This window comes from Enoplosus armatus, chromosome 9 (assembly GCF_043641665.1).
Source record: "Enoplosus armatus isolate fEnoArm2 chromosome 9, fEnoArm2.hap1, whole genome shotgun sequence".
NCBI classification, from domain to species: domain Eukaryota; kingdom Metazoa; phylum Chordata; class Actinopteri; order Centrarchiformes; family Enoplosidae; genus Enoplosus; species Enoplosus armatus.
The window spans coordinates 9395952-9420802 of NC_092188.1; the positions used below are offsets into that span (position 1 = coordinate 9395952).

At 42.7% G+C, this 24851-nt stretch overlaps 2 protein-coding genes across 2 annotated transcripts; both read right to left on the reverse strand.

The window, feature by feature from the left end:
• Positions 1 to 308: 308 nt before the first annotated feature.
• LOC139290121 (uncharacterized) lies at positions 309 to 12166 on the reverse strand. The gene is made up of 12 exons (XM_070911814.1): positions 12104 to 12166; positions 6467 to 6532; positions 6101 to 6121; positions 5696 to 5971; positions 4265 to 4294; positions 3724 to 3844; positions 3427 to 3602; positions 3046 to 3188; positions 2365 to 2512; positions 1925 to 2106; positions 1724 to 1816; positions 309 to 1004 (listed from the first exon to the last, which is right to left on the reverse strand). The coding sequence occupies exons 2-12, from the start codon at positions 6510 to 6512 to the stop codon at positions 309 to 311; spliced, it is 1932 nt and encodes a 643-aa protein (XP_070767915.1). The 5' UTR covers positions 6513 to 6532; positions 12104 to 12166.
• Positions 12167 to 12557: 391 nt separating this feature from the next.
• Positions 12558 to 24087, reverse strand: mdc1 (mediator of DNA damage checkpoint 1). Its single transcript, XM_070912542.1, has 13 exons — positions 24065 to 24087; positions 23272 to 23409; positions 22545 to 23150; positions 22376 to 22454; positions 20935 to 22220; positions 19832 to 19882; positions 19119 to 19733; positions 16348 to 19070; positions 15692 to 15829; positions 15322 to 15504; positions 15042 to 15167; positions 14292 to 14402; positions 12558 to 14161 (listed from the first exon to the last, which is right to left on the reverse strand). The coding sequence occupies exons 2-13, from the start codon at positions 23405 to 23407 to the stop codon at positions 13958 to 13960; spliced, it is 6258 nt and encodes a 2085-aa protein (XP_070768643.1). The 5' UTR covers positions 23408 to 23409; positions 24065 to 24087; the 3' UTR covers positions 12558 to 13957.
• Positions 24088 to 24851: the final 764 nt, after the last annotated feature.

The window sequence follows — 24851 nt, forward strand, 5'->3', positions numbered from 1 at the left end:
GTGAAGTTACCAAAACATGAGGCTGCAAGGTGCATACAACTAAAATGTTTAACAATCAACAAGCCGCATTTGTTGAGTGAAGTTTTTCTGAATAAGAAAGTCTCAAAGGTTACGTGTTAGTTATAGACAAGTGAGATACTGTTATCAAGGTAATATTGTGTTCAGGCATTGAAAACATGTTAAACCGAAGTCCTCGCCCCAGTTTCAGCGGTTTCTTCTTTATTTGGTAGGGGTGTTCGATTGTCTACGGTGGTGGTAGATGGAAAAAAATCTGTGGGGCTTCCCTTGGATTTTTGCAGGGACAGTTCTCAGGTGGTGGTGGTTGAATCCTCAGCCACAGTGGCGTCTTTGCTGGCCTCCAGTGCTGCACCACTGGATTTCAGCTCCACTTCAGGGGTTTTAGGGGGAGCCGCTTTTGGAGCTGAGCCTCCGATAATATCAGCGTGATCTGGGCTTGGTTTGAAATCCGGGCCTGGCTCAGGTGTACCGTTGGTGATAGGTTCTGGTGTGGTTGGTTTGGGGGGCTCAGGTGTGGGAGTCAGGGCACTCTTACTTTCAGGTGTTGGAGTGGTTGCTTTAGGAGCAGCTGGTTTAGGCTCTGGGCTTGGGCTGGGTGCAGGCTTTGGATCAGCTGGACTCCTGGCCTTGGGCTCAGGGCTCGGGGCTGGGCTAAGCTTAACATCTGCTGGTTTGGGCACGTCCAACTTTGCTTCCACTGTCTGATCAGGGGTTTTCTTGGTCTCGGGTGCTGGGAAGGCTTTAGTTTCAGCTACTGGACTGGTCTTAATTTCCATAGCTGGCGGAGCACTTGGCTTGGACTCAGCAGCAGATGGAGGTGGACTTGGTTTGGTTTCAGGGGCAGAGATGGTTACAGCCACAGAGTCGGAAATTTGATCAGGGGCATCAGTGTCAGTGTCCAGCGGGAGGGCGGTGTTAAAGCCGACGCCAGAGTCACTGGTCTCTAGGTTATCGACCCCAACCTCTTTAGAGGAAACCTCCAGACCCTGAGTTCAAACAGACAACAAGGAAAGGAGAGTTGATTTGTATGGTGCCTTTGAACAACAAGACAGTTTAGTCTTGTGTTTTACAGATGTTAAGACAAGATATAACAGAAACACAAGGCAATATAAAGGTTATAGGATTTTAAAAGAGTAAATAAAATAGAGGATAATAATAAGCTAAAATTGAATAAAACAGGAGAATAAAAGTCACAGCGTAGCTACAGTGCAGTGCAAAATATGAATGATCGGTCCCAAATTTAATATAATAAAAGGCAGTGGCAAACAGAAAGGTTTTAAGTTTAGATTTAAAAGAACTGAGAGTTGGAGCAGACCTCAGGTTTTCTGGGAGTTTGTTCCAGATATGTGGTGCATAAAATCTCATCTTTAGTTTTGACTGAGCACACCTGTCCCAGAAGACCTGAGAGGTCTGGACGGGTCATAACATAGCAGCAGATCAGAGATGTATTTCGGACCTAAACCATTCAGTGCTTTATAAACCAATAGTAATATTATAAAATCAATCATTTGTCACACAAGAAGCCACTGCAAAGATCTGAGACCTGGACTGATGTGATCCACTTTCTTGATCTTAGTGAGGACTCTAGCAGCAGCGTTCTGAATAAGCTGCAGCTGTCTGAACGCAGAAAACAGCATAAAGATGGAGACATGATTAAAACCTCTTAAAGACTCAGTTTTAAGAAAGGAATATCACATATCCTCACCTTAATGTCCACCTCAGTGCTCTGAGACTTCTCTGTGTTGTCTGCCTGGGAATGCTTAGATTCCTCACTGAGTTTCGTGATGTTCTTCACCACCTGTGATGATGCACACGGAAACAATAGTCATTCATTATGTCAGGATACATATCATCATCATCATCATCACCTCCACCACATTGTCAGTTGTATGTTTGTCACTCCAACCTGTCTGAAGGCCTCTCCCTCATCCTCTTTGCCAGCGTTCTGGGCAATCTTCTCCAGGGCAGCAGCCCTCTTGGCCCTCTTCTTCACTTTGATCAGGCAGGACAGCAGACAAACCAGCAGAAGGAAAACCAGCAGGCCCAACAGGGCAATGATGGCCACATACAGTGACTCTAGCTTGTAGGCTGCATGGAGGCATGGTGGGAAAGGGGAGAGAAGGACAGGAGTGGGAGAATAAATAATTCAACTGACCTTTCACTGACGTGTTGAAATTCCAGTGTTTGAATACAGCTGACAAAAGAAAGGGATTATTCTTTCTTTTGAAGCCACTAAAGTATTATTTTGGCCCTACTATGTTTTGATCCTTTAGCAGCTATCACAGCAATATAAACCATTCAGCCCAGTTTTCAACCATTCCTTCTCTGCCCCATCTCCATCCTTACGTTGTATTCCCAGGTGGATGCTGGACACTGTGAAGCCCAGTATGTCAGTAATTTTGAACAGGCCTGCATCTGAAGCCTTGACCTGATCCAGAAAAACCATTGAACCCTCCATAGAGAGACGGTCCTGGAGACTCAGCTCAGCTTGAGCCTAGAATGAAAAGACAGACATTTATACAATTAACTTAACACTGAACAGCAAACATACATATAACATTAATGAATGCTTTCATTTAGTTGACAGATGAGAGCCTAAACAATGAAAATCACATGAAATATAATGATTTTGCTGCATGAAATAGTGCCTCTGCTGTATTCTAAAATGCTTAATGTCATATTTCATAAAAGTGTATACATTTTTCATGATCTTTGTTTCAGACAAGGTGGTCCACTGCTCTAAAACACTGTAGGAAACCCTGGAATAAGTTTTGTAGCTGTATATGAAACCTATTGTTAACTGGCGATATTATATGTTCATATCCAAAAACATATACTTTTTTTTTTTGGAAACACAAGTTGTAACTAAAGAAATGACATAAGTGCAACTTATGCAATGGTAACTCAGTGATTTAAAAGTAAAAGCCCTTCTGATAACACTATTTTTGTCTATCTCTGCTGTAAAATACGGAAAACACATTGTCACAATGGTAGTGGGACTGAAAAGAAATAAGAGGCTCCAGTTACACTTGTAAATTCTCCCTTGTCCAGGAGCAGACGGGGAGTGGGGTCATAGTTTGGGCTGTAGTAGAGGTGGACCAAGGAGCTGTTGAGTATCAGCTTGATCTTCAATCTTTTACCGAGTGGCAGGGTCTCAAAGTTTTGGTGCTCTGAGACACAGACAGAGAGAGGAGAAGGAAGGACATACAATAAATACATCACAGCTCTGCCCATGGATCATCTAAAATGCATTAGCCTGCTAGAGCCCATTAACATTTGGGTCTTTAAAAACCCATTATGGCAGACAAGAGGAGCGTTATAGCTAGAAAGGAAACAACAACATCCTGATGGAAGGTCAAGTATGGGAGAGGAAAAAAGTATATGATCGGTCTCCATTTGTGCTCTCACCTATGACGTTGAGACACACTTTCCTTTGGATGTCACCTTCGGCATCCCTGACAGTGTAGCTACCTTCGTCTGCCCCCGTGACCCCACTGAGGGTGACGCGGTGCTCGTTGACGCTGATTCGACCATGGTAGCCCTCCCTGGACATGCCTGTGCTGGTCAGCAGCACCAGAGCAGGTCTGCAGGAGGGAAAGTTGAAGAGGATGAACCTTCCTCAACCTTTTCCTGGTAAGTCTGAGACACACTGTCGCATTACAGATGCTCTTGGTTTAAATTTCAGCGTGATTTTACTGACTCTACCTAGATGTCTGGTTGGCCTCCACAGCAGTGGGCTTGTACTCCAGGGTGATGGGAGGAGTCACCCCTAACAGCGGAATAACGTAGCTGTCTCCATATTTAATGATCTGCTCGTTGGTGCAATCTAGAAGGTAAAAGCAGGGTGGCAAACAGTTTGTTCTTGAGTAAAAGGAAGCAACAAGGTTAATACAGAAGACATGAAATTGCCTGACATTTAAGCAGAAAGAAGTGAAGGAAGAAAGAGAGTTTATTTGCTTCTGGTGAAGGGAAAAAATTATTGAAATTGAGTTTACGTGAGGAAAAGGACAGAGGGGTGAAAGGGTGAGGGAGAGAGCGGACGAGGGAATGGCTTGACAGATGTGGCAAAAAGGGGGACAGATTGCAGAGAAAGGAGCACTGATCCAGAAATATCAGGGTAGCTGATGAAAGGGTAGAGATACAAACCAAATAGAGGGAAAGACAGTAAAGACAAGATAAAGACAGGAAAACAGCAGGGAGGGAAAGAGAGAGGAGTGGGTTGGTGGTTAAAGAGCTGCATAATTACTGCCTGGCAGCTCTGGTGTGCTCTCACACTCTGAGAACACACACACAAACACACACATCACCTCACAACACATTACTCCCTCCATATGGCACATCTTCCACATATTGCTACGCTACAGTCGCCTTTATCCATGCTGGGTTTGAGCCCACTCCTCCCTCTGCGTATTTGAATCACTCCCTCCTTCTCTCATGTTTGTTTGTGTGTGTGTGTGTGTGTGTGTCCACAGTCAACACTGCTGGAACTTGCAAGGCTCTGAGGACAAACAGGATGTGTAACTGAGAGGTTTCTTTGGCTGCTGACTGCATGATTAAAGCAGGTGAAATGACAGCTCCTACACTACGATGACTCTCACTCCAGATCAGATATAAGAGGCTTATTCTTCACCCAGGGTTTGTGGCTCTGATGACATCCAGTGTTGGAAGAAGTATTCAAATGCTTTATGTAGGTAAAAGTAACAATACCACAGTGTGAAAACACTCCATTACAGGTCCAGCATTGACAATATGACTTTTATTTATTAGTGAACGTACATAAGTATTATCAGCAAAATGTACTTTAAGTATCAAAAGTAAAAGTATTCAATACAGAAAACTGAGTGTTAAATATCATATTATTGGATTAATAAACTTGTACATGTAAGTAGCATTTTACTTTTGTAGTTTGTCAAGGCGCAGCTAATTTTAACAATTTTATATGCTGTTAGGTAGTTTAATCCATAACAACATATCTTATCTTAAGATCATAACATGTTTTTTAAGTGTAATCTGAAAAATAACAAGTAACTTTAGCTGTCAAATAAATGTAGTGAAGTCAAAATATTGCAAATGCAATATTTTCCCCTGAAACATAATAGAGTAGAAATATAAGGTGGCATAAAATGGAAATACTCATGTAAATTACAAGTACTGTACTTGAGTAAATGTACTTTGTTACATTCCACCACTGATGTCAACCATTTATTAGACATGTTGCCATTTGAAACTAGAGCTGAAAGGATAGACGATTAATAGATTAGTCCATTGAAAAAATTAATTGGCTATAACTTTTATTATTTTGGTACTCGAATAATCTTTCAAGTCATTTTTCAATCAAAAATGCCAAAATTCACTTCTTGTAGGTACATTTTTGCTGCGTTCTTTAGTCCTCTATGATAGTAAACTAAATACTTTTTGGTTTTGGACCAACATTGAGACACTGAAAGACGTCTCTCTCCGTCTTGACAAATTGAGAAAATAATGATGATAATGACAGTGATGGATAAAAACACTATTAAATGTATAGTTTACTATGTGTAACATTTGGTATCACAGACAAAGTAATCCAAAGGGAACTGGTACTAATATGAATTCCTTGAATTTGAGTCTGTCAGCTGATTTTAAACCTCAGTTTTGACAGTTGAGGCTATTCCTCATTACGATTCCTAATATATACCTCGAACTACAAGCATAATGCGTTTGACGTCCTCTGGCTTGTCTGGATTCTTCACGGTGTACATGCCCTCGTCTCCCTCACCCACCGCGTCTATAACGAGGTGGCTGAGGTGGCGGTTGAGTTTGGCCCGATTGTTGATCACGATGCCGCCCCGCATCAGGACCACATCAGCCGACCGCGGCAAAGACCTGTTCCGAAACGTGACCTCCAACGTGAGTGAGGGCAGCAAGATGTGGAAATCCTCCCCGTGGAACAAGGTAATGTTGTCCTCAGTGACTGGATTATACGATGGACCAAGAAAGGAGGAAGCATTGACAAACACATAAGAGGGCAAGAAAGTAATTCATAACTGATGAGTGATAAACTCAGAGTTATATATGATGCACTGGCACACTATAGTCTTACCTTTCACAGGGGCAGAAAGAGCTTTAAACAAAGAAGAAAATAAACATTAAGTAATGTTATGACTCTCTTTTCATTCATTAAACAGCAATACAGTGTCTGAGTTTTTGTTCTCCATTAAAACAATTTTGTTTTTCTATCTTTAAGGCTTATTCTCACATATTCTTCTGAATTACTTAACATGTTGTTTGTTAAACAGCACCCTCAAACCTTAACCCATTAAATAAAACTGTGTTTCCTGAGCACACAATACAGTCTAACATGAGTAGCAGATTGCCAAAAGACTGCACACTGACATTCGCAGAAAAAGACACAATTTCCATGTTTCCAGATCAGTACCAGAAGAATCAGAAATTTTCCCTAACATACCTGCGGTGAGCAGAAAGCTGAATATGATCACACTGACTGTCGCCATCCTGGCTGATGCTTTTGTGCCTAGAAAGAAAAAAGGAAGGTGTATGTCTTCATAGAAAGTCAACATAATAGGCAGGCTTATGTTATTGCCTTCAGAATTGTACATATGTATCACTCTTTTTTTTACTTTATTCAGCTTTTATATTTCGGTGTATTCTGAATCAGTAGAGAGCGGTTATTAGGACAAGCTTGACCCTGTTGCTTTTTCACAGTGAAACTGGTGTATGACATCATCCCTGGATGATATCACCCTATGATGACTGAAGCGTCCACAGACACACATACAGTGAACTTCACACTCTTTTAGAAACTGGAAGTGTTTCTTTGTTTGATTTTGTTGCTTTCCATTCTCTGGAAGCAGGCAGTCACTTTTTAATTTGAAGGGACATTGTGTCAAAATACAATAACAACCTTCTGGCTCAAATCCTACATCCAGATCTAAATGTAATCAGTAGTTTCTTGGATCAGTGTTGCACCAAATATAAAGGGAATCTGTTCAATGGTTCTGAAGATTTCCTGCTTACATTCACAAACACTCACACACAACAGAGGTAAAATTAGGTTTACTGTCAAGAATCTCTGAGAAATATTGCTAAATTATTGTCAGCAGCCAATAAACAACAGAACGACACATATTCTGAAGTCCTCCTTCATTCAGTGGTCACTGACATTAATCTAAGTAGTAAATCTAAGTAGTAATGTTCCTTACTGTATAAACCTCTTGCTACAAAGATTCAAGGACATGAATCTCTTTCGCAGCAGAAGAATACTCTTTTATATTGTTGTTTTAAAAAAGTCTTTGCTTGGGTAACTGTCAAACAGGAAACGTCCAGAACTGGAAGGGGATTGGGACAAAAACATTATTTCCACGAAACTGTGAAGGTTTCCGAGAAGAATCCTGATTAATTCCAGCACTGAGGGGAAATATTGATGATGTGAACAGTTTTCGTCTGTGCTGAGACATCAGAGGCAACACATCAAGGGGTTGGAGCAAAAGAAACTTTCCTGTGGTTTTCATTTTAAAAGCCCAGGAGGGGACCAGGAGGAAACACCTGCAGTGCTCACAGTCAGACAGTGCAGAAAGTAGCATGCAGTCAAGGTTATCGACATGCCACAAAAGTGTCCTGTCTTTTAAACTTGCATACCTTTGAGGCCAGCATTGTCTTTCTTTCTTTCCTTCTATCTTTCTTCATTTTGCCTTATCCTGTATTTGTTCTTTAAGGTGCATTAAGAATTCAATTTGGCTATCTAATCACACTATAAATCTAAAAAACCTCCCTGAAGAGACTATCTGCAGGGAGTCTTGCAGACAGTTCTGGTAAATTCAATTTATAGCCATTGCCTGGAGGTTATTATTGGACTTCAGACATAAAAAAACAGCCTGTGGTGCAACTTGTGTTGAGAAAGCCAATGACAATGCCAGTATAACTTAATAGCATACCTGAGCTCGATTTAAAATCAGGGTCATGCGTAGATTTATGAGTCAAAGTTGGTGTTGTTTAAAGGCCATACCAACAGGCATTTATGTCTTAAATAGGCCCTTTCCTTTTAAGTGTATGTGCATGTTTACAAGGGCCACCTGGCTTTGGATCACTGGGAAGGATTGTTTATTTATTATGTGCCTGAATTTAAACACAGAATAATTCAGGAGTCTCAAGATAAATCAAATCGTGAGGTTCTTAAAGGGAACATATTATGCTTTTCCTTATTTTATTACTATATTATTTTATTAAACTTTAATTTCACTATTCACTATTTTTTGTCATATATATAATTTTACACAGTCAGATATTCATATTAAACATTGCCAAAGTTTCAAATAATGAGGTAAACATATGTAAAAGTAATCCCTGTGAGCCAAAAGCACTACGTTTCTAACATTTTACTTTCATGCCATATTTTCTTCAGTCTGTTAGTTATTCGGCCGCTCTGCTCAGGACTACTCGTCAAGGTTTTGGAGATCGTTCAGTATGTCTTGCAGAAAGTGCTTTTTCGGTTGTGAGCTGATGGCAGCTACAGTTAGCAGCAGTTAGTGGTTACTTTAAAGCTATCTGTCCATCAGGAAACTTGAAAACCGAGAGTTGAGGCAGAGCAGCCGGAGGACATCAGAGGGAAAACCAGAAACATTGTCCCCATAAAATATGATCTAGTTTCACCAAAATCAATGAATAAAGTTATAAAAGTTGTGTGGTTTTATACAGTAATCAGCGATGCCTGGGTGAACAGAGGGGCTGCATAAAGGGCCAGTATCAGATGAATAAAGACTTTTCTGAACTGTGAATCATACAAAGCTACTCTTGTGGAGTCCCAGAATAAAAATATGGAGCTGGAAATGAGCATAATATGGGACCTTGAATGATGACTTGGCTTGGTTTTTTTCCAACGGGAAATGTCCAGAACAAGAAGGACTGCAAGGCAAACTCATTTTCCTATGACGGTTACTGAGAAGAATCGTGATTAATGGCAACAGTGAGGGGGTTACTATGATGTGAACCGCCTTCTGCTACACTCAGACAACACATCAAGAGGGTTTGTGCAAGGCAGATTTTGCTGCAGTTTTCATTTACAAGGCCCAGGAGGGGACTGGGAGGGAACACCTGCAGTGTTCACTGTCAGACTTTGCAGCAGCTAATAAACATGCAGTAAAGATTAAAGTGTCTCATTGTAACACAGGAGACATTATAAGACATCACTTTCCTGCTGGAAATGATGACGCATTAAGCCATCTTCACACTGTGTATGAGCCTACGTTTGCACTTTCTGTATGTCTGACACCTGTCTGTTGTTGTATACGTGTCATATGAACATATTTTAAGAGCAACAGCAGAGAGGCCATTTCCTCTCATTGTTTAATGGAAATAATAAACATTTCACAGTGTCATAATCTGACCACCAAAGTTGCCATTTCACAGAAGGCCCTCTGCATTGTGTCTGCCACATCTGCACACCACACTCCGGGCAGAAAGCCTAAAAGCCCACTGATTTTATTGCACCTGAAACAAAATATGGAACAAAGCTGCATCACACTGAACAGTGTCTCTTGGCCTTTGCTACAGTCATCTATATAACTCATATTACACTGTATTTTTATTACTGCAGTCCCCGTCCTTGTTTTGGGAATTTTTGCCTCAGACTTTGAACCTTCATTTGAGGCCACTGCATCGTGCACTGATCATAACTTCCGACTAAAATACTGGCTGTTGACCCCTGCAGCTGTCGGCAGCTAATTAATACAGCAATCTGAGATGTTTGGTTGGCTCTGAAGAAAGAGAAAAGTGAACGGAGTCCATCTGTTTGTCACAGCAGTAGGCCTCAAGGAGTCACCACAGCCAATCTGGTGTTTCTACGCAAGATCTGTGAAGCAAGAAATCTAAAATCTTCTCCTTCATTTCTGTGTAATTTTGAGCATTTGAGGCCACTTCAAGGGCCGCCTCACTGAGCACAAACATGCAAGCTGATGAAAACACATGCAAGCTGTATTATAAGCTTATTCACTCACTGTCCTTTGGGCTGTAAAGACACAGACAATTATGCCATCTGCTATCCTTCCCTGACTCTCTCTCCCTTCACTTTGGATTCTCCACTCTTTCTTCTTCCTCCTTTTCTTCCATTTTCACACTTCTGTCACCATTCTCACATCTCCAAGTGTTACTTTCTACCACTATCACGACCCTGCTCGAGTCTGCCTGTCCTCTTCTGCTGCCTTCCTTAACTTTCTATGTCTCTTTTTGACAGCTCCGTATCATTTCTTGTTTTCTTTCCACCACAGTTTGTTTTCTCAGTATGACTCCTCTCAACCGAATCCTCCGCTCCCTATCTCGGGGCATCTATTGCATTTCCCTTTTTCTTTGCATTTCTCTCTTCTTTGGATCTCTTTCTCTTCTTATTATGTCTCTTTCATCCTCCCCTCCTCCTTATCTTATATAATCCAAGCCAGTGCATCCCACTCTGAAATCAAAGCCTGTGCCTGTGTTCCTTCTAACTCCAAACTCCCTACTTACTGGAAGGACAGACAGGTCTTTGTCCATGGGCTTTAAAGAGGCGGAAATGCCTTCAATGACTGCAGATGTGGGGACCCAACAAAGCAAACTCTGTGTGCTCTCCCTTCATCATTTCTCTATCATTTTCACTTTACTCTTTTCCTTTGCACTAGTGATGACTAGAAATGGCTCTACATGGGGTAAGGTCCCTCCGACGATGAGGAGGCATGCTAGAAGTGAGCTTAAACACACATTTACAGGCGCACACACAAATACACATACTGTACCCTCTTCTCACAGCGCTAGACATTTATAAATCATGAGGCGTCAAAAAGAAGGAGGAAAAAAAGCACTGCTGCGCAAAGAGACACACGTGAAAATGGGTGAACGTTTACTTCATGTGCAGCAAATACGCAGAAATGAGGTGCATTCAAAATTCAGGAACTTAAAATTTTCCACTCTGATGTTCCAAAATGTCCAAACTGGCAACCTCTGCATCACCACGACCCATATCCTGTTTCAGATCCGCACAGCAGAAAGACATGATGCAGAGAAAAGAGGCTCAAACAACCAAAAACTCTTGTCTAGACAAAATCCAAATGTATAATTTGTAAAGTTTATCTTTGATAGGAAGCCATTAGCTGACCTATTTTCCTCCAAAGCTGGCTGCAATGAACTAAAGGATAAGACAGATTTCCACCATATTGCTTGCACCTGTCAGATTCATTAAAATCAGTGGACATGAAAGAGGAGCAGCGAGAAGGGTGGTGGAGCTATGTGCAGTATTGACAAACACGCTATGAGAGCACAGAGGATGTGGAATTTGTTCATGGTGTTCAAAGATTATTTATAATATAGTCATTGCTCTCATGTGCCTGAAGGCCTTCATGCAGCTCGGGCCACAGTCTGTGAGCAGCACACTGCAGGCGAAGGCAACACAGCCGGAGAGCCTTCAGCCTGGAGCTTCCTCTCAGATAATGGATGCTATTAAGGTTTTTAAGTGTTAACTGTAAAGAACATATAGCCTATTGGACTATAACTTCCTTGTATGAAGAGAAGGTAGCATTAGAAGAATGACATAAGACTATAAAATATCATATATTATTTTCATATGATGATAATAATGGTAGCAGTGACAATAATAGTTAAATTTTTCAATTAAGGTGGACTAATGGCCGGTTTAGACTGAACATACCTGTTTTAATTTAAGCTGATCACATAGGTATAAGGTGATTAGAAACATCTGATATCATGCATCCTACAAAATAGATCATTGCATTATATTTTAGACCACCTGAACCCCACCAGGAGGCTGAGGAATCAATGAAATTAACCTAAAATATCCAATGAGGGCGACGTCGGCTGCATCCCGGGACCGTTCAGTCAGTATGATGAACATATTTTCACACCTCTCCTCATTGACAGTATAATGTGCTGGTGACAAACCTCACAGCTCTAAGTCTAATCAGTCACCTCCGGGCCGGGATAGCCGATAAGCGCATCAACCAAAAAACTGCAGAATTTAACCCGTCACGCACCAGTCCAATGTAGAACAACACATCCGCACATGCATGTTAGGAGAAGAAAATCGCAGCTCAGAAAGCTCACCTACCTTCAGCTGGCCGCTTGGAGCTTCGGTGCAGTCAGCGAAGACGTCGGGATGCTTTCAGAGGTGAAGATCTGTGTGGATGATGCCTGTTTTCTGCCTCGCCGTCTCCCTCCCTCTCAACCTCGCCCCCCTCAAGAGCAGCACTTCACGACTCGGGCTCAACATTTGGAAGATGTTCAGAATATGTCGGGCTCGCTCTCGGAGCCACTCGACTAGTGTCGGGAAACACCGGCCACCCTTCGCCCCCAAAACGACACCTATGGTCATCTGACGGTGAGGAGGGGGTGTTATTTAATGAGGTAATAGACAGGCAATCCGCAGAGGATGCTGATTCAGCACAAAGTCACGCGTCCATAAACAAGTTAAGCAAATGATGCGAAAAGTGAACGATAATGTGTTCCGAATAGACAACAAAAGCATTTTACTACTACTAAAAAAAAAATTTTATTTAGCCAATAAGAAACCAGAAATAAAGGAATGATCATTCCTGTCCAGTATAACCCAAACTCTCACTAAGACCTCTTCAAAAAGGTGATCAGTGTTCCTCAAGCAAGAGGACCTCAGAAGATATGAGGGTAAAGAGATAAAGCGAGATCCTCCTCAGGTAAGGGTCTTCGTTGATGAGTTTCAGGCCAGGTCCAGGTTTTCAAGTCCTGAGCTCAGTAACAAAGTTTTTGTCTTCTGGGCTTGAAGGTTCATTCTTGACTTTGGAAATGGCAAAAAAACAAATCTCAAAACAACAACAACTTAATGTTTCCAACACTTTCAGCCAAATCTTGAGGCTTTCCTCAACTGAGCAACACATGGAAGCCTAAACAATACAGATACTAATAGATAATAATACATCATCCAAAAGTACCAAAATATGCAGAAGCAAAAGTAATACACATATAGTAGAAATATTTAATGTCTTCATTGGTAATACAGACAGTTTTCATGATCTGATGCTAATACAAACTGAGTGTAGAGATATTAGCTATTTAACATTTCTAAAATCAAACTTAATTACAAGCTAAAGAGTCTGACGGTGAGTCAGGAAAGAAACCAGATGCGAGTTCTGTATACTGTTCTTTGTCGTCGTAACGACATGTATACATAAAATGAACACACGATAGGTAAATGTATGGCAAGGACAAACACTATAAGATATTGATGTAGAAGCAGCGTCAGCATTCAGGTGCCTTTATCTGTGTGTCTCATCCCTGGAGGTAATAGGATTGGATGAAGCCTTAATGGAGTAGGTGGTGATGGTTAATGGAGACAGAGGAACATACACACTGGTAGGTTCATGAGTACCTCGGTATAAAAAGGCACTATGCACTTCTTATCAGGACAGGAAAGAAGCTTTTTTTTCATCCACTGACCACCGTAGCTGATGGATTTCTAAACAGACCTCATCGGTTCCCCTGTTTCACCACCCAAAACATGATTATACAACTCCCACTTCATGGCTGGTTACCTGCCAAACTGGCTGATGGAGTTGAAGCACTCAGCACACAGAGTAGCAGCATTAAGCGTTAATTCCTGCTCTGCTTGTTATCGTTGTACAAAGAGAAAGGTGCAGCACAGGGGAGGAAGAGAGGGGGAAAGTGACATGGACAGTTAATGGGTAATTATTTCCCACTTTCCCACCCATTTGTTTTTAACGTTTGACAGCTAACACAGTAAAATCACACACATGCTACATCCACATGTGTTTACAACCATGTAAGAAAACAATCGACGGCAAATACATTCTTCAAGTCTTTCATACAAACAGCGACCTCACTAGTGTTTCTACCGGTCTCTGATTTGAAGGGGAATCTAAGAGCGATGGAAAACCCCCCACTGTGGCAGATGTTTTTTAACCTGGTGGTGCTAAGTCTTCTTCCTGCCCCTTCCTCTGCCTCCTGCAGGTTGTAGATTGCTTGTAGGGCCAGAGAGTGAGTGAGTCTGAAAGTCAAGCTTCTGCTGAAGGATCCCTGTGAGAATGAACTCGGCAGTGACGACTGGGAGAGATGCGGACAGAGCCGGGCCACACAGTGGCCAGTCCTCCTCGCAGGAAATCACTACAGTCTGAGGCTGAAAAGGAGGAAGGGAATGGAATTACAGATATGTTGAATGATGAGCTGTGAAGACAAATGACCAAAAAATGATGTTACTTTATTGTGTGTGAGACCTGACGGAGAAGGGCTTTAAGTTTGACTGGTACCTTGTGACAAGAGGGCATCTTAGGAAGAAATGTAGCTCCACTGCAGGTGATTATGTCTTTCATTTGAACTGGCTCTGGCTTCACTGACTTTGTAACGTGGATCTCATATCCCTGAGAGAAAGAAGACAAGAGTAGCAGTACACAACATGAAAACAAATACAAATTTCTCTCTATTTTTATTTAATCTCTGCAACAAAGCCGCAGGAAATCAATACATTCTTGGGAATGGAAGTTGGTGTTACACGAGTATACCGGTCCCCACTTTTAGCCAGTATCAGCATAATATGTGGTATCAAACTATCCCTTTACAGCTTTGATGAGACGGTGCAGTGTAGGAGGAGTATGTAACAGAAATGGAAACATTACTGGCTGCTTCCCTATGTGAATTGCCCATAAAACATAACCAGTACATTAACAATAAATGTTAAATTACTTCCCACAAGCCACAGTGTAATGGCAAACACTGTGCTCTTGTAAAGATGTGAATATGTTCAACAACAAAGTGGCTGAGATAAAAGGTGCTTGTAGGTAGAACAGTCAAGGATTTCAGATCTTCTAATAGGCTGAGGATGATTCTGACACACACATTTCTGGATTCCCACCATGACTCACTATTCCTCACTGTCAATATTATCCACCACCCCTGTGCCATCTACCAAGGGAAATACCACAATAACACTCAACTCAACTTCCTCACTCAGAGGCAAAATATAAGCACAGAAATAAATGGTATGACTGAGTAAAGAGTACCTGTAAGAGAGGCTGACTGCTGGCAATCCTCAGAGACTCCTGCAGGCAGAAATTGAACTTCTTCTCCTGCTCCGAATCTTTCACAACGAAAGCATTAGGAGACAGGAAGCTCCCAGCCTTACCACTCTGAAACACAGAGAAAGACAACAAGAGCCGTGAGTGTCTATTGGAGTATGCCTCTGTATGTGAGTGCAATATTCGTGTATTTACTTCCACATTCATTTGTCAGAGAGAGAAAAATGGACTGGTGCCAGTTTTAACTGGTAATACAGCGACTAACCTTTTCCAGCCAGTGAGTGGTGACAATAGGGACCCCTTTTGCCACTGCACACAGGAACTTGACGGTCCTGCGCACCTTATCGGTCACAAGACAGTTCATGTCTGCCACACCTTTAGCCATGCTGCCTCCTAAACGAGCCAACACTCTCTCCCCTGCTTCATCCACCACGCCTGTGAACAGCGCCTGAGACAATGACAGACACACTGCGTTGTTCAGAAGTCAACTTCAGAAGTAAAGATCGACTGAATCGCTCTAATCTTCATCGGTGTGAAGTCACCCTTAGAATGTGTTAATCATCACGCTGACATTACCCTCCTGTGCATAATTTCCCTGACAAATATGAACACATGTGTATAAAGACATATAAAACCTTGTAGGCCTGGCTGGCAACTCGTAATCGACCGCCGGCTGCCGGGGAAGCGGAGCAGGAGCGAGGGGTCTTGGCCACAGGCGAGGAGTCCACAGGAGCTTGTCGCTTCCGGGATACACTGCTGGTTGGAGTCTGGGGCTGTTAAATGGGAGAGGAAGGGGGGAGGGGAGGATGGGGGATTAAGAGAGAAGAACCAAAACAGTGCAAGAATTACGACAGACAAGGACAAAGCATGAAACACACAAGGACAATGGTGAGGATAGACGGAGTAACGAAAGAAAAGATCATAAAACGGAAGAGTAGGAAGTGACTGTGTGGCCGCTAAACTACTTAATTCATGAGTGTATTAATGGTGATGCAGAGCAGGTCAGACCACTCTTGTTGCTGAGAGAGAGACCGAGACAGTCCCTGATGTTGATCGCAGTACATTATAATGGTTGGAAAGGCTGACTCATAGAGAGAAATGCACTGGGGCCTTTTGCCAAGGTAAAAGCCTTCCTTTTCAAGGACAAAGGTTCCTGGATACTAATTACATACCTCTCAGCTTTCTGTTTGGTCTGATGTTTCAGCCCTAACCGATTTCTGTCTCAATCAAAACAGATCCTGAGACCTCAAAGCGTACAATTGCATGTTTAAAAGTGGAGTAATTAAGTCACCTCTGATGCCTCCACATGTGCATCCTGGTCAACAGATGTTCCACTTTCTTCCTGCTCCTCTTTCTTCTTTTTCTGGACCGCTGATGGCCGACCTCTGCCTCTCCTCCCAACAGTCTCCTCCTCCATCTTCTCACTCTCTTCTTGCACCTCCACTTCAGTTGGGGGATCTTTTGCATTCTTCTTTGCACGAGCGCTTGATGCTCTACCTCTTCTTTTACCTTGGACAGGAATCTCGTCTTTTGCTTCCTCTTCTGCTGCCTCTGTCATTTGGGCTTTCTCCTTCCCTTTGTTAATTTTGGACCTGCTGCTGGAATCCTCCTCTGTATTTGCCTCCAACTCTCTTTTTCTTCCTTTTCTTTTCTCCTTAGCCGCATCGCCATCACTGACTGCAGGAGCAACTGGTGCCTCCACAGTCTCGCACGTTACTGCTTTCTGGCCTCTGCCCCCAACATTTCTTTTAGGGAGTAGTGATTCTTCACTGGCACAGCCTTCCTCCTGATTTGAAGGGTCTACCTCATCTACGGGTTCAGAGCCATTGGCTCGCCGTCGCCCCCTTGTGGTACTAGCCTGAGACTTCTCAACATCATCTTCATGGGGACCCTCAGTAAAGGATTCCTCTACTTTCCTGCTCTTCCTACCTCTGGCTGTAGGTTTGGGAGCTGAATTCTGATCACTCTGACTATTGATAGGAGGGATGGGGCCTGCCTCTGTTTTTCTCCCTCTTCCTCGCTGCCTGTGTCCTCTTCCTCTGCTCTGAGAGCTCAAGCTGCAGCTGGAAATGTCAGAGTTGAGGGAGCTGCCCTGGGGTGGCTCACTGGTCCTCTTCGTTCCTCTTCCTCGGCCTTTCCCCCAGCTCTGCTGGGTGTTAACACTTGAAGCAGACCTCTCTGAGCTGACAGAGTTGGAAGAGTTGGAGCGAGATCTGGTTCTCCTTGCTGGGACATCTTCATTGGTTGATATGGTCGAGTCTATTTCTGGCTCTGTTGTACATGGGGCAGCAATCGTTCTTCTGGCTGCTCTTCGACTTCTTGCGGGTATTTTGGGCTCGTTTTCTTCCTCCTTGTTTTCTGGTTGCTCTTCTATTTGTTTTTCATTGGCCTCTTTTTCTTGTTTTTCTTTCTCCAATCTTTCTCTTTCTTCCCATTCCTTTGCTTCCCTCTCCAGTCTTGCTTGGTGTTCTTGTTCCTTCTTCTCCCTCTCAAGCCTCTCTTCCCTCTTTGCCTTCTCCAATCTTTTTTTTTCTTCCTGTTCCTTTCTTTCATTTTCTATTTTCTCCCTCTCTTCTCTTTCTGCCCTTTCATGCTCTAATTTTTCTCTTTCTTCCATTTTCTTTGCTTCCCTCTCCAGTCTTGCTTGGTGTTCTTGTTCCTTCTTCTCCATCTCCAGTCTCTCTTCTAGCTCCCTCTTTGCCTTCTCCAATCTTTCCTCCTGTTCCTTTCTCTCCTTCTCAATTCTCTCCAATCTCTCCCTCTCTTCTCTTTCTGCCTTTTCACACTCTAATCTTTCTTTTTCTTCCCTTTCCTTTGTTTCCCTCTCCAGTCTCTCATCTAGTTCCCTCTTTGTCGTCTCCAATCTTTCCTTTTCTTCCTGTTCCTTTCTTTCCTTTTCTATTCTGTCTTTCTCTTCTCTCTCCAATCTCTCCCTCGCCAATTGTTCTTCTTTTTGCTTTTGTGTCCTCTCAGCTCTTTCCTTTTCTTCTTGTTCCTTTCTTTCTCTCTCTATTATCTCTTGTTTTGCTCTCTCCCGCTCAAGTCTTAACCTTTCAAGCCTTTCTTCCTCTTCATCTTTCTGTAGCCTCATAGATTTTTTCCTTCTTGCTCCCATAGCCTGCTCTACCTCCTCCTCTTCCTCACTCTCATCAGGCCTTGATTTTCCTCTTCTTCCTCTGGTAGTTGGCAAAGCTTTATTCTTTCCTCTTGTCTGTCTCTTGGGAGGTTCAGAACAATCTGCCTGCTCCTCCTCTCCTCTTAGTCTAGCTCTTGGTCCTCTTTTACCTCTAACAGTGATGTCACTGGTCCCAGCTTCAGACTGTCCCCCCTTTCCCCTCTGAGGCCGCAGGCCAGCTTTTGTTTCCAATGGCTGAGTTTCAACAGTGGAGGCCTCAGAATTTGTGAGCAGTTGGGTCTCCTCTTCTTGAATTTCCAGTGGCTTTGCTTTTCTTTTTCGGGGACCCGGAATTGAGTCCTCATCATCACTTTCCCCGTCTTCACCCGTGACCATAGGCTGAGTTTCAACAGCAGAGACTTCAGAGATAGTGAGGGACTGTGTCAGCTCTTCTTCAAGTTGCAGAGGCTTTGCTTTTCTTTTTCGAGGACCTGGAATTGAGTCCTCTTCATCACTTTGATCACCTTCACATACACCCATGGGCTGAGTTTCAACAGCAGAGACTTCAGAGATAGTGAGGGACTGTGTCTGCTCCTCTTCAAGTTGCAGTGGTTTTGCTTTCCTTTTTCGTGGACCTGGAATTGAGTCCTCTTCATCACTTTCTCCATCTTCACCTGGCTGAGTTTGAACAGCAGAGAGCTCAGAGTTTGTGAGTGTTTTTGTCGACTCTTCTTCGAGCCACAGTTGCTTTGCTTTTCTTTTTCGTAGACCTGGAATGGAGTCCTCATCGTCACTTGTACGCATGGGCAGAGTTTCAGCTATAGACAGAGCTTCACTGAGGTGCCTCTCCTGAGGATGAGCTGCCTCCCCATGTTCTTCCCTCTCTTCTGTTTCATTCTGTGGTTTTACCTTAACTTGTAATACAGAGGAAACAGGATTTTCTTCATCCAAACTCTCCTCTTCCTCAAAGGCAGACATTGGTTGGGTTTCAGCCATAACAAGAATAGATGAGGTGGGAAGAGTCTCAGCAATAGCTGTGTTTTTTCTCTCATCTTCATCTGTTTCATCCTCTGAATCACAGCAGGACTCTGGAATATATGCCTGTGTGGCTTCCAGGGCCAAATCTACCGAACCTTCTTTTACAGACTTTACTGAACATCTGGTAGTTTCCTCATCCTCATCATTCTCTGAGGAGGTTCTTTCGGCATTTGAGATAGCTGCATATGATTGAGTGTCTTCCACATTCACACCCCCTCCCACAGAGATAAAAGCTTGGGTGCTTTCCATGGCTACAGCTTGGGCTTGACACTGCAGGTGGCTGCTGTCAGACAATCCCAGTTGGAAAGACCCTCCTCTGCTGGACTGTTCACCTTTTTCATCACCAGAAGACTCAAGGCCAAAGGCTTGGGTGGGGTCTATGGTGTGGTCCCCCAGAGGGTTGTCCGGGCAGTCTCTGGTCTGAAGAATGAAAGACTGCGTCTCAGCCACAACAAAGTCCTCATCCTCCTCGCTGTCTGAGCAGGAAGACAAAGCTTTAGATCTTACAGGAGGGGCTACTGCACCTGTGAGACAGAGAGGATATACCCACTGTCTTAGAAACAGACACAAAGTTATGTGCAATGTGACTGTATTAAATTAATTTACTCACGTCTAAATGGACCTGAAGAGGGACTCAGGAAAGCCTGAGTATCCATATCTTCCACTTCTCCTTCTGGAACCATCCAAAAGTGAAAATAACAGAATTAAAAAGACAATTTAAACATGCTTATATCTCATGGTAAAACCAAACAATTCATCATTGGATCAAGGAGGTCATGAAGCATCTTCAAATCGGAAGCCGAGGTCCACTTTAAATGCATCACTTAAAAATATATACAATATAATAAAATCTGGTTTCCCTCCATTGATTATTTGGAGAATCTATCCTTCTCAGCATCTCTTGATTGCTGAAGTCATTCATAAGCAGACATTCTACCCTCTTTCTAGTTTGAGCACCGACAACATGTCGTCGTTATTGCTTTATTCATTTTTATTTATTTTTGCCTTGATCCTTGAATCTCTGCAATACACTCCCACATCCCACGTCTAATTTCCCCCAGGGGATCAATAAAGTATTTCTGATTCTGATTCCGAGAGGTTGTAGTATAAAGAGCCCACTGCAATATAACAGGCCTTAAATTAATTAAATTATGAATAGGTTTTATGTCACACCTTTACTCATGGGGAGTCTGTAATTAATGTTTGTCATTGTTTATGCTGTTGATGCTGTTTTGCTGAACTGGGATAAATTAGTAAATAATGTGTATTTAAACAGCAAAACAGCAAGAAACTGCAACAATAATACAAATAAATGACTACGACATTTATTCTAGAGCTACAACAAATGGTCAATTTATTGATCAACAGAAAATTTATTGACCATTACTAAACGTAATTCATTAATCATTGCAGTCATTTTTCAAGTAAAAGTACCAAACATTCTCTGGTTCCAGCTTCTTCAATGTCAGGACTTGATGCTTTTCTTTGTCATATATGAGAGTAAAGTAAATATCTTTGAGGTTTGGACTGTTGGTCGATCAAAATAAGCTATCGGAACACATCACCTTCAGCTGTGGGAAATCATAACGGCAATTTTTCACTATTTCATGACATTTTATGAACCAATGATTTGAGAACATGACCGACACATTAATCAATAATGAAAATAATCTTTAGTTTCAGCCTAACATTCATTTCTCATTTGAAGATTGACTGACTGATTACCTGACAGCTGTACAGGAGTAGAGCAGTTCTGCAGAAGGGGAGCCAGCAACCCAGGTGTATTCTTTCTGCGCAGGCTAGGAATCTGGCCCTCAGCTCCCTCTCCAAAATCCACCTCCGTATCTTCCACATCTGTGTCAGAGTCCACTCTAAGGTCAGCTGGATTGGCCACATCCCCAGCAGGGGGCGCACTGGATTCATCCACATCTGTGTCTGCATCAGAATCTGACTGAAAAGCTTCTGACGTGGCACCAGGAGCAACAGACAAGGTTGTGACAACAACAGGTATAACCAGAGGAGAATCGTCTTCCACATCTGGGTCACTGTCTGACAGAACACCCAAATCAGCTCCTGTGTCTGCAGTGGTGCATGATTTTGCGACAGCAGACACCACCAAGGCTTCACTGATGGCAGGGGCAGGAATAGCTTCATCATCTGTGTCACTGTCTGGATGCAGGCTGTGAGGAGCAGCAGGGGTGGATTCAGCCCCAGTTGGCTTCATGGCTAATCTTGTCGGGGTTTCATCTATTTTAGGGCACGTATTATTTGCTCCACAATCCTTTTCTTCTTCCTCATCAACATCTGTGTCGCTGTCTAGGTGGAAATCTTTCAGCTGCGTCAAAGGAGCAGAGTCAGCTGTGTGTGTGCTCTGAAATGACATGGGTTTTGCTTTTGTAGCACCGTCTGACACAAAAGCATCATCATCCACATCAGTGTCACTGTCCATAGTGATACCCTCTGGCTGAATAACTGAAATAACATGAGGAGGTTTGGTGTGGTCAGCGGAGGAAGGCACAGATTTGGAAACTTTGTTTAAGGCATCATCATCCTCATCAACATCTGTATCACTGTCCATGTGAAACTGGGCTGTGTTTGGTGGCTGATCAGCTTGTTGGTTTGTATTCAAGGTCACAGGAGCCGCAGATGCCTCCTCTGCCTCCTCTCCCTCCCCACCCTCCTCTCCCTCCATATCAGTGTCACTGTCCATGTTAAATGCAGGAATCTCATCTGTCAAGACTGCCGGTGTAGATATAGGCAATTCATCTTCTCCTGTAAGACTGACATTGCTTTCCTGTTTCAATGGCACATGTTGTCCACTTTCCTCAGACTTTCTCCCTCCCAGCGCTGCTCTTTCTTCCTCCTCTTCACTATCGTCCACAATCGCAAGTGCATTTTTTTCCTTCAGCTGCTGTCGCCCCACATCTCTGTCTGTCTCCTCCTTGCTGAAGCTGACATGTTTGTAAGGCCTATTTTTAGTGGAGGACAGTGTAATGGGACTTTCGTCCTCACTGTAAAACAGTGGAAAACAACACGACAAGCATTATAATTCAGAAGTGAAAGACGGAATAAACTGTATCGAAGTACATACTTACAGGGATTGGTTATGCCTGTGTTATGAATATACATATTTTAAAAAGCCCAAAATAAGAGGTTGCTAATATACCTTTCAGGGACAATTTTGTTTGTGGGACTCAGGAATGTTGAACAGGTGGGACTGGATTTATAGGAGTCAGAATCGGACACTATAAAAGATAATAAATATGAACTTTTAAAACATCAGATATAAAAAAATCAGGGCTCCATTTTTATAGGTATATACATAATTTACATACCTAAAGCCTTGCGCCACCTATCTCCTCCTCCCCGTCTATCTCCGTCTGAGTCCGAGTCAGATTCTGGGACCAGGGTCCCTTGTGGCTGGGTTGGAGTTTGCTCAAAGGACAGGCAACTGGTTATGACAGGAGTCGTCCTTCTGTCCTTCAAATCAGGTAAGGACACCCTGGCCTTTGTACCTCTGTTGACACATTTCTTGCTGCCTGTGCTTGTGTCACCTCCTTTTTCTCCTGAGGCATCTGCCAAGCTGGCCTTTACTCCTGAATTACTGCTCACAGGAGTTCTCATGTCCCCTTGAGAAGAGACTCCATCTACAGCGCAGCTGATATACTGACATGGGATGTCCGCCACCACCAAACTGTCGCTTTCACTGAGGGCATAGCGTACATTAGGAGTCAGCTTTAAGCGACCCTTGCGGGTCCCATTCATGCTTCCTAGGTCCCAAACCAAAGCCTCTGTGTCCACTTCATTGTGACAACCTCTTCTACGGTAGACGGAGATGCAGATGGTAGCATGCTGCTTGGATATTGAGGGTGCTAGCAAAGGTAAGGTGCAGGTGTTGGGGTCACGGCCCAGCACATTATCTCCCAAAAAGAGGGGCAACTCTGTGTGACAGAGAACGTCCATCATAAGAAATACATTAACAAGACCTGTTCATACAAGTTAGGCAGACATTATTTATACATTTACAAACTGTAAGTGTAACAGCAGCAGTAAACCGCTCACCTGTCTCAGGGATGTGTTCATTTTTTAGGATGCACAGTTTAGCCAATGGTCGTCCCCTCTTATTTTCATCCTGCTCTTCATTTTCTTCCTCATCTGACTCCAAAATTGAGTCACTGATCATCTGAGTTGCATCCATTCCTCACACCGGGTAAGACACAGAAAAATGGCTATTTAGTATGTGATGTTAATATCTAATTCGACCAACGTTAGCTTAACTGGCCTTGAGAACTTGTATGCGCGTTAGTAACGTCAGACAAGACAAGCTCTTCAGCTATACTTTACCGCTGTATTCTTGCTAACATCCAGTTTGTTGCAATGATTTAAAAAGCTTTAAGCAACGCTGATACAACTTTCATTGAACGTGTATGAACATTTATGTAAAAACCACCTCATTTCACAGCAATCACACTTCCGGTCAGCATAAAATACAAAACTGAAAACAAAACGGAGAAGACGTTCATCGCTAGTTTGGGTAATTCAAACGTCAACGTCACAATTTCATGTTACAACAAACCTAACTACTCATTGTATAAATGTGTCTTTATTGCCAATTAGTTGCTAATTGGGGGGGGGAAGCCCAATTAACTATCAGGACAATTACATTGAAAACTATTAAGGAAGTGAAAGTGAGTAACGCGATTGGCTTGAACAATTTTGCCATGCAGTTGGGTGAATTACGGTGAAGTGAGCTCATGTAAATTTGCATCGTGGGTGCATTGCGATTGTGTCTACACATATACTTTTTCATGATTTTTCTACTACGGAAAAAGAAAGGTTATACTGTGACACCCACCTTCACACGCTTTGCCTTGCTCGGTGGAGATAAACAAAATGTAACTTCACATCCTGGAAAGATTTGACCACGCCCACAACAGGGGGGTTAGCCGTCAAGCGATTGGCCGATACACCTGTCACTCAAGTTGAACTCTGTTGCTATTGGACATTTAAACCAGCCTTACTTAAAAAAAATCTCTGATTGGACCAACATTTCGCGCTGTACACCCTTTTCTTAAAGAGACCATGCAGACATAGTGGATTGAGTGAAACCATTACAACCTGGTCTGGACTTTAAACTGGTCTAAACTGGTCGACTGTCTCTTACGCAGATTTGTATATCCTATGGTAAATAAACTCACAGATAGTTAAATTAAAGAGTAACAGTAAAGGCTTTATAAACAATGTAACATCATTAAGTAGCACTGGTAGCTTACTTCTTGAAGTTTTTCCTTTTAAGTTTGCTGTCAGGTACATTTCATGAAGTGGTCTGAAGTGATTCCATTCTTCAGTACAGCTCCGATACAGTTCATTTTATATTTTCATAACCTTGACACAAAACAGGACAATGGCCCTGGCTCCCAGAAATCAAGGGCCCTAAACTAAGGTTTGTTCTAATTGATATGAACATTTGTATGTGAATATATGCAGCACTAAAGCATAACATAACCTGACCCTAACCCTTGAGGTGGATGATGCATTATTCCCTAAACCTTGAGGCCCTGTCTTGAAGAGGGTTCCTGTGTCAAAAGGTAATGCAAGACCATCATTATTTCAGTTTTGGGCTCATACTTTGCATAAGCAAC

Coding starts and splice junctions, on each gene's coding strand:
- LOC139290121 (XM_070911814.1), bottom strand. CDS start 6,512: ATGGCGACAGTCAGTGTGATCATATTCAGCTTTCTGCTCACCGCAG. Junction 3,603..3,723: donor GAGGCCAACCAGACATCTAG/GTAGAGTCAGTA, acceptor TCCCTCCTGCAG/ACCTGCTCTGGTGCTGCTGA. Junction 3,189..3,426: donor AGTGTGTCTCAACGTCATAG/GTGAGAGCACAA, acceptor TCTGTGTCTCAG/AGCACCAAAACTTTGAGACC.
- mdc1 (XM_070912542.1), bottom strand. CDS start 23,407: ATGGATGCAACTCAGATGATCAGTGACTCAATTTTGGAGTCAGATGAG. Junction 23,151..23,271: donor TGAACACATCCCTGAGACAG/GTGAGCGGTTTA, acceptor TCTGTCACACAG/AGTTGCCCCTCTTTTTGGGA. Junction 15,830..16,347: donor CACATGTGGAGGCATCAGAG/GTGACTTAATTA, acceptor CCCATTTAACAG/CCCCAGACTCCAACCAGCAG.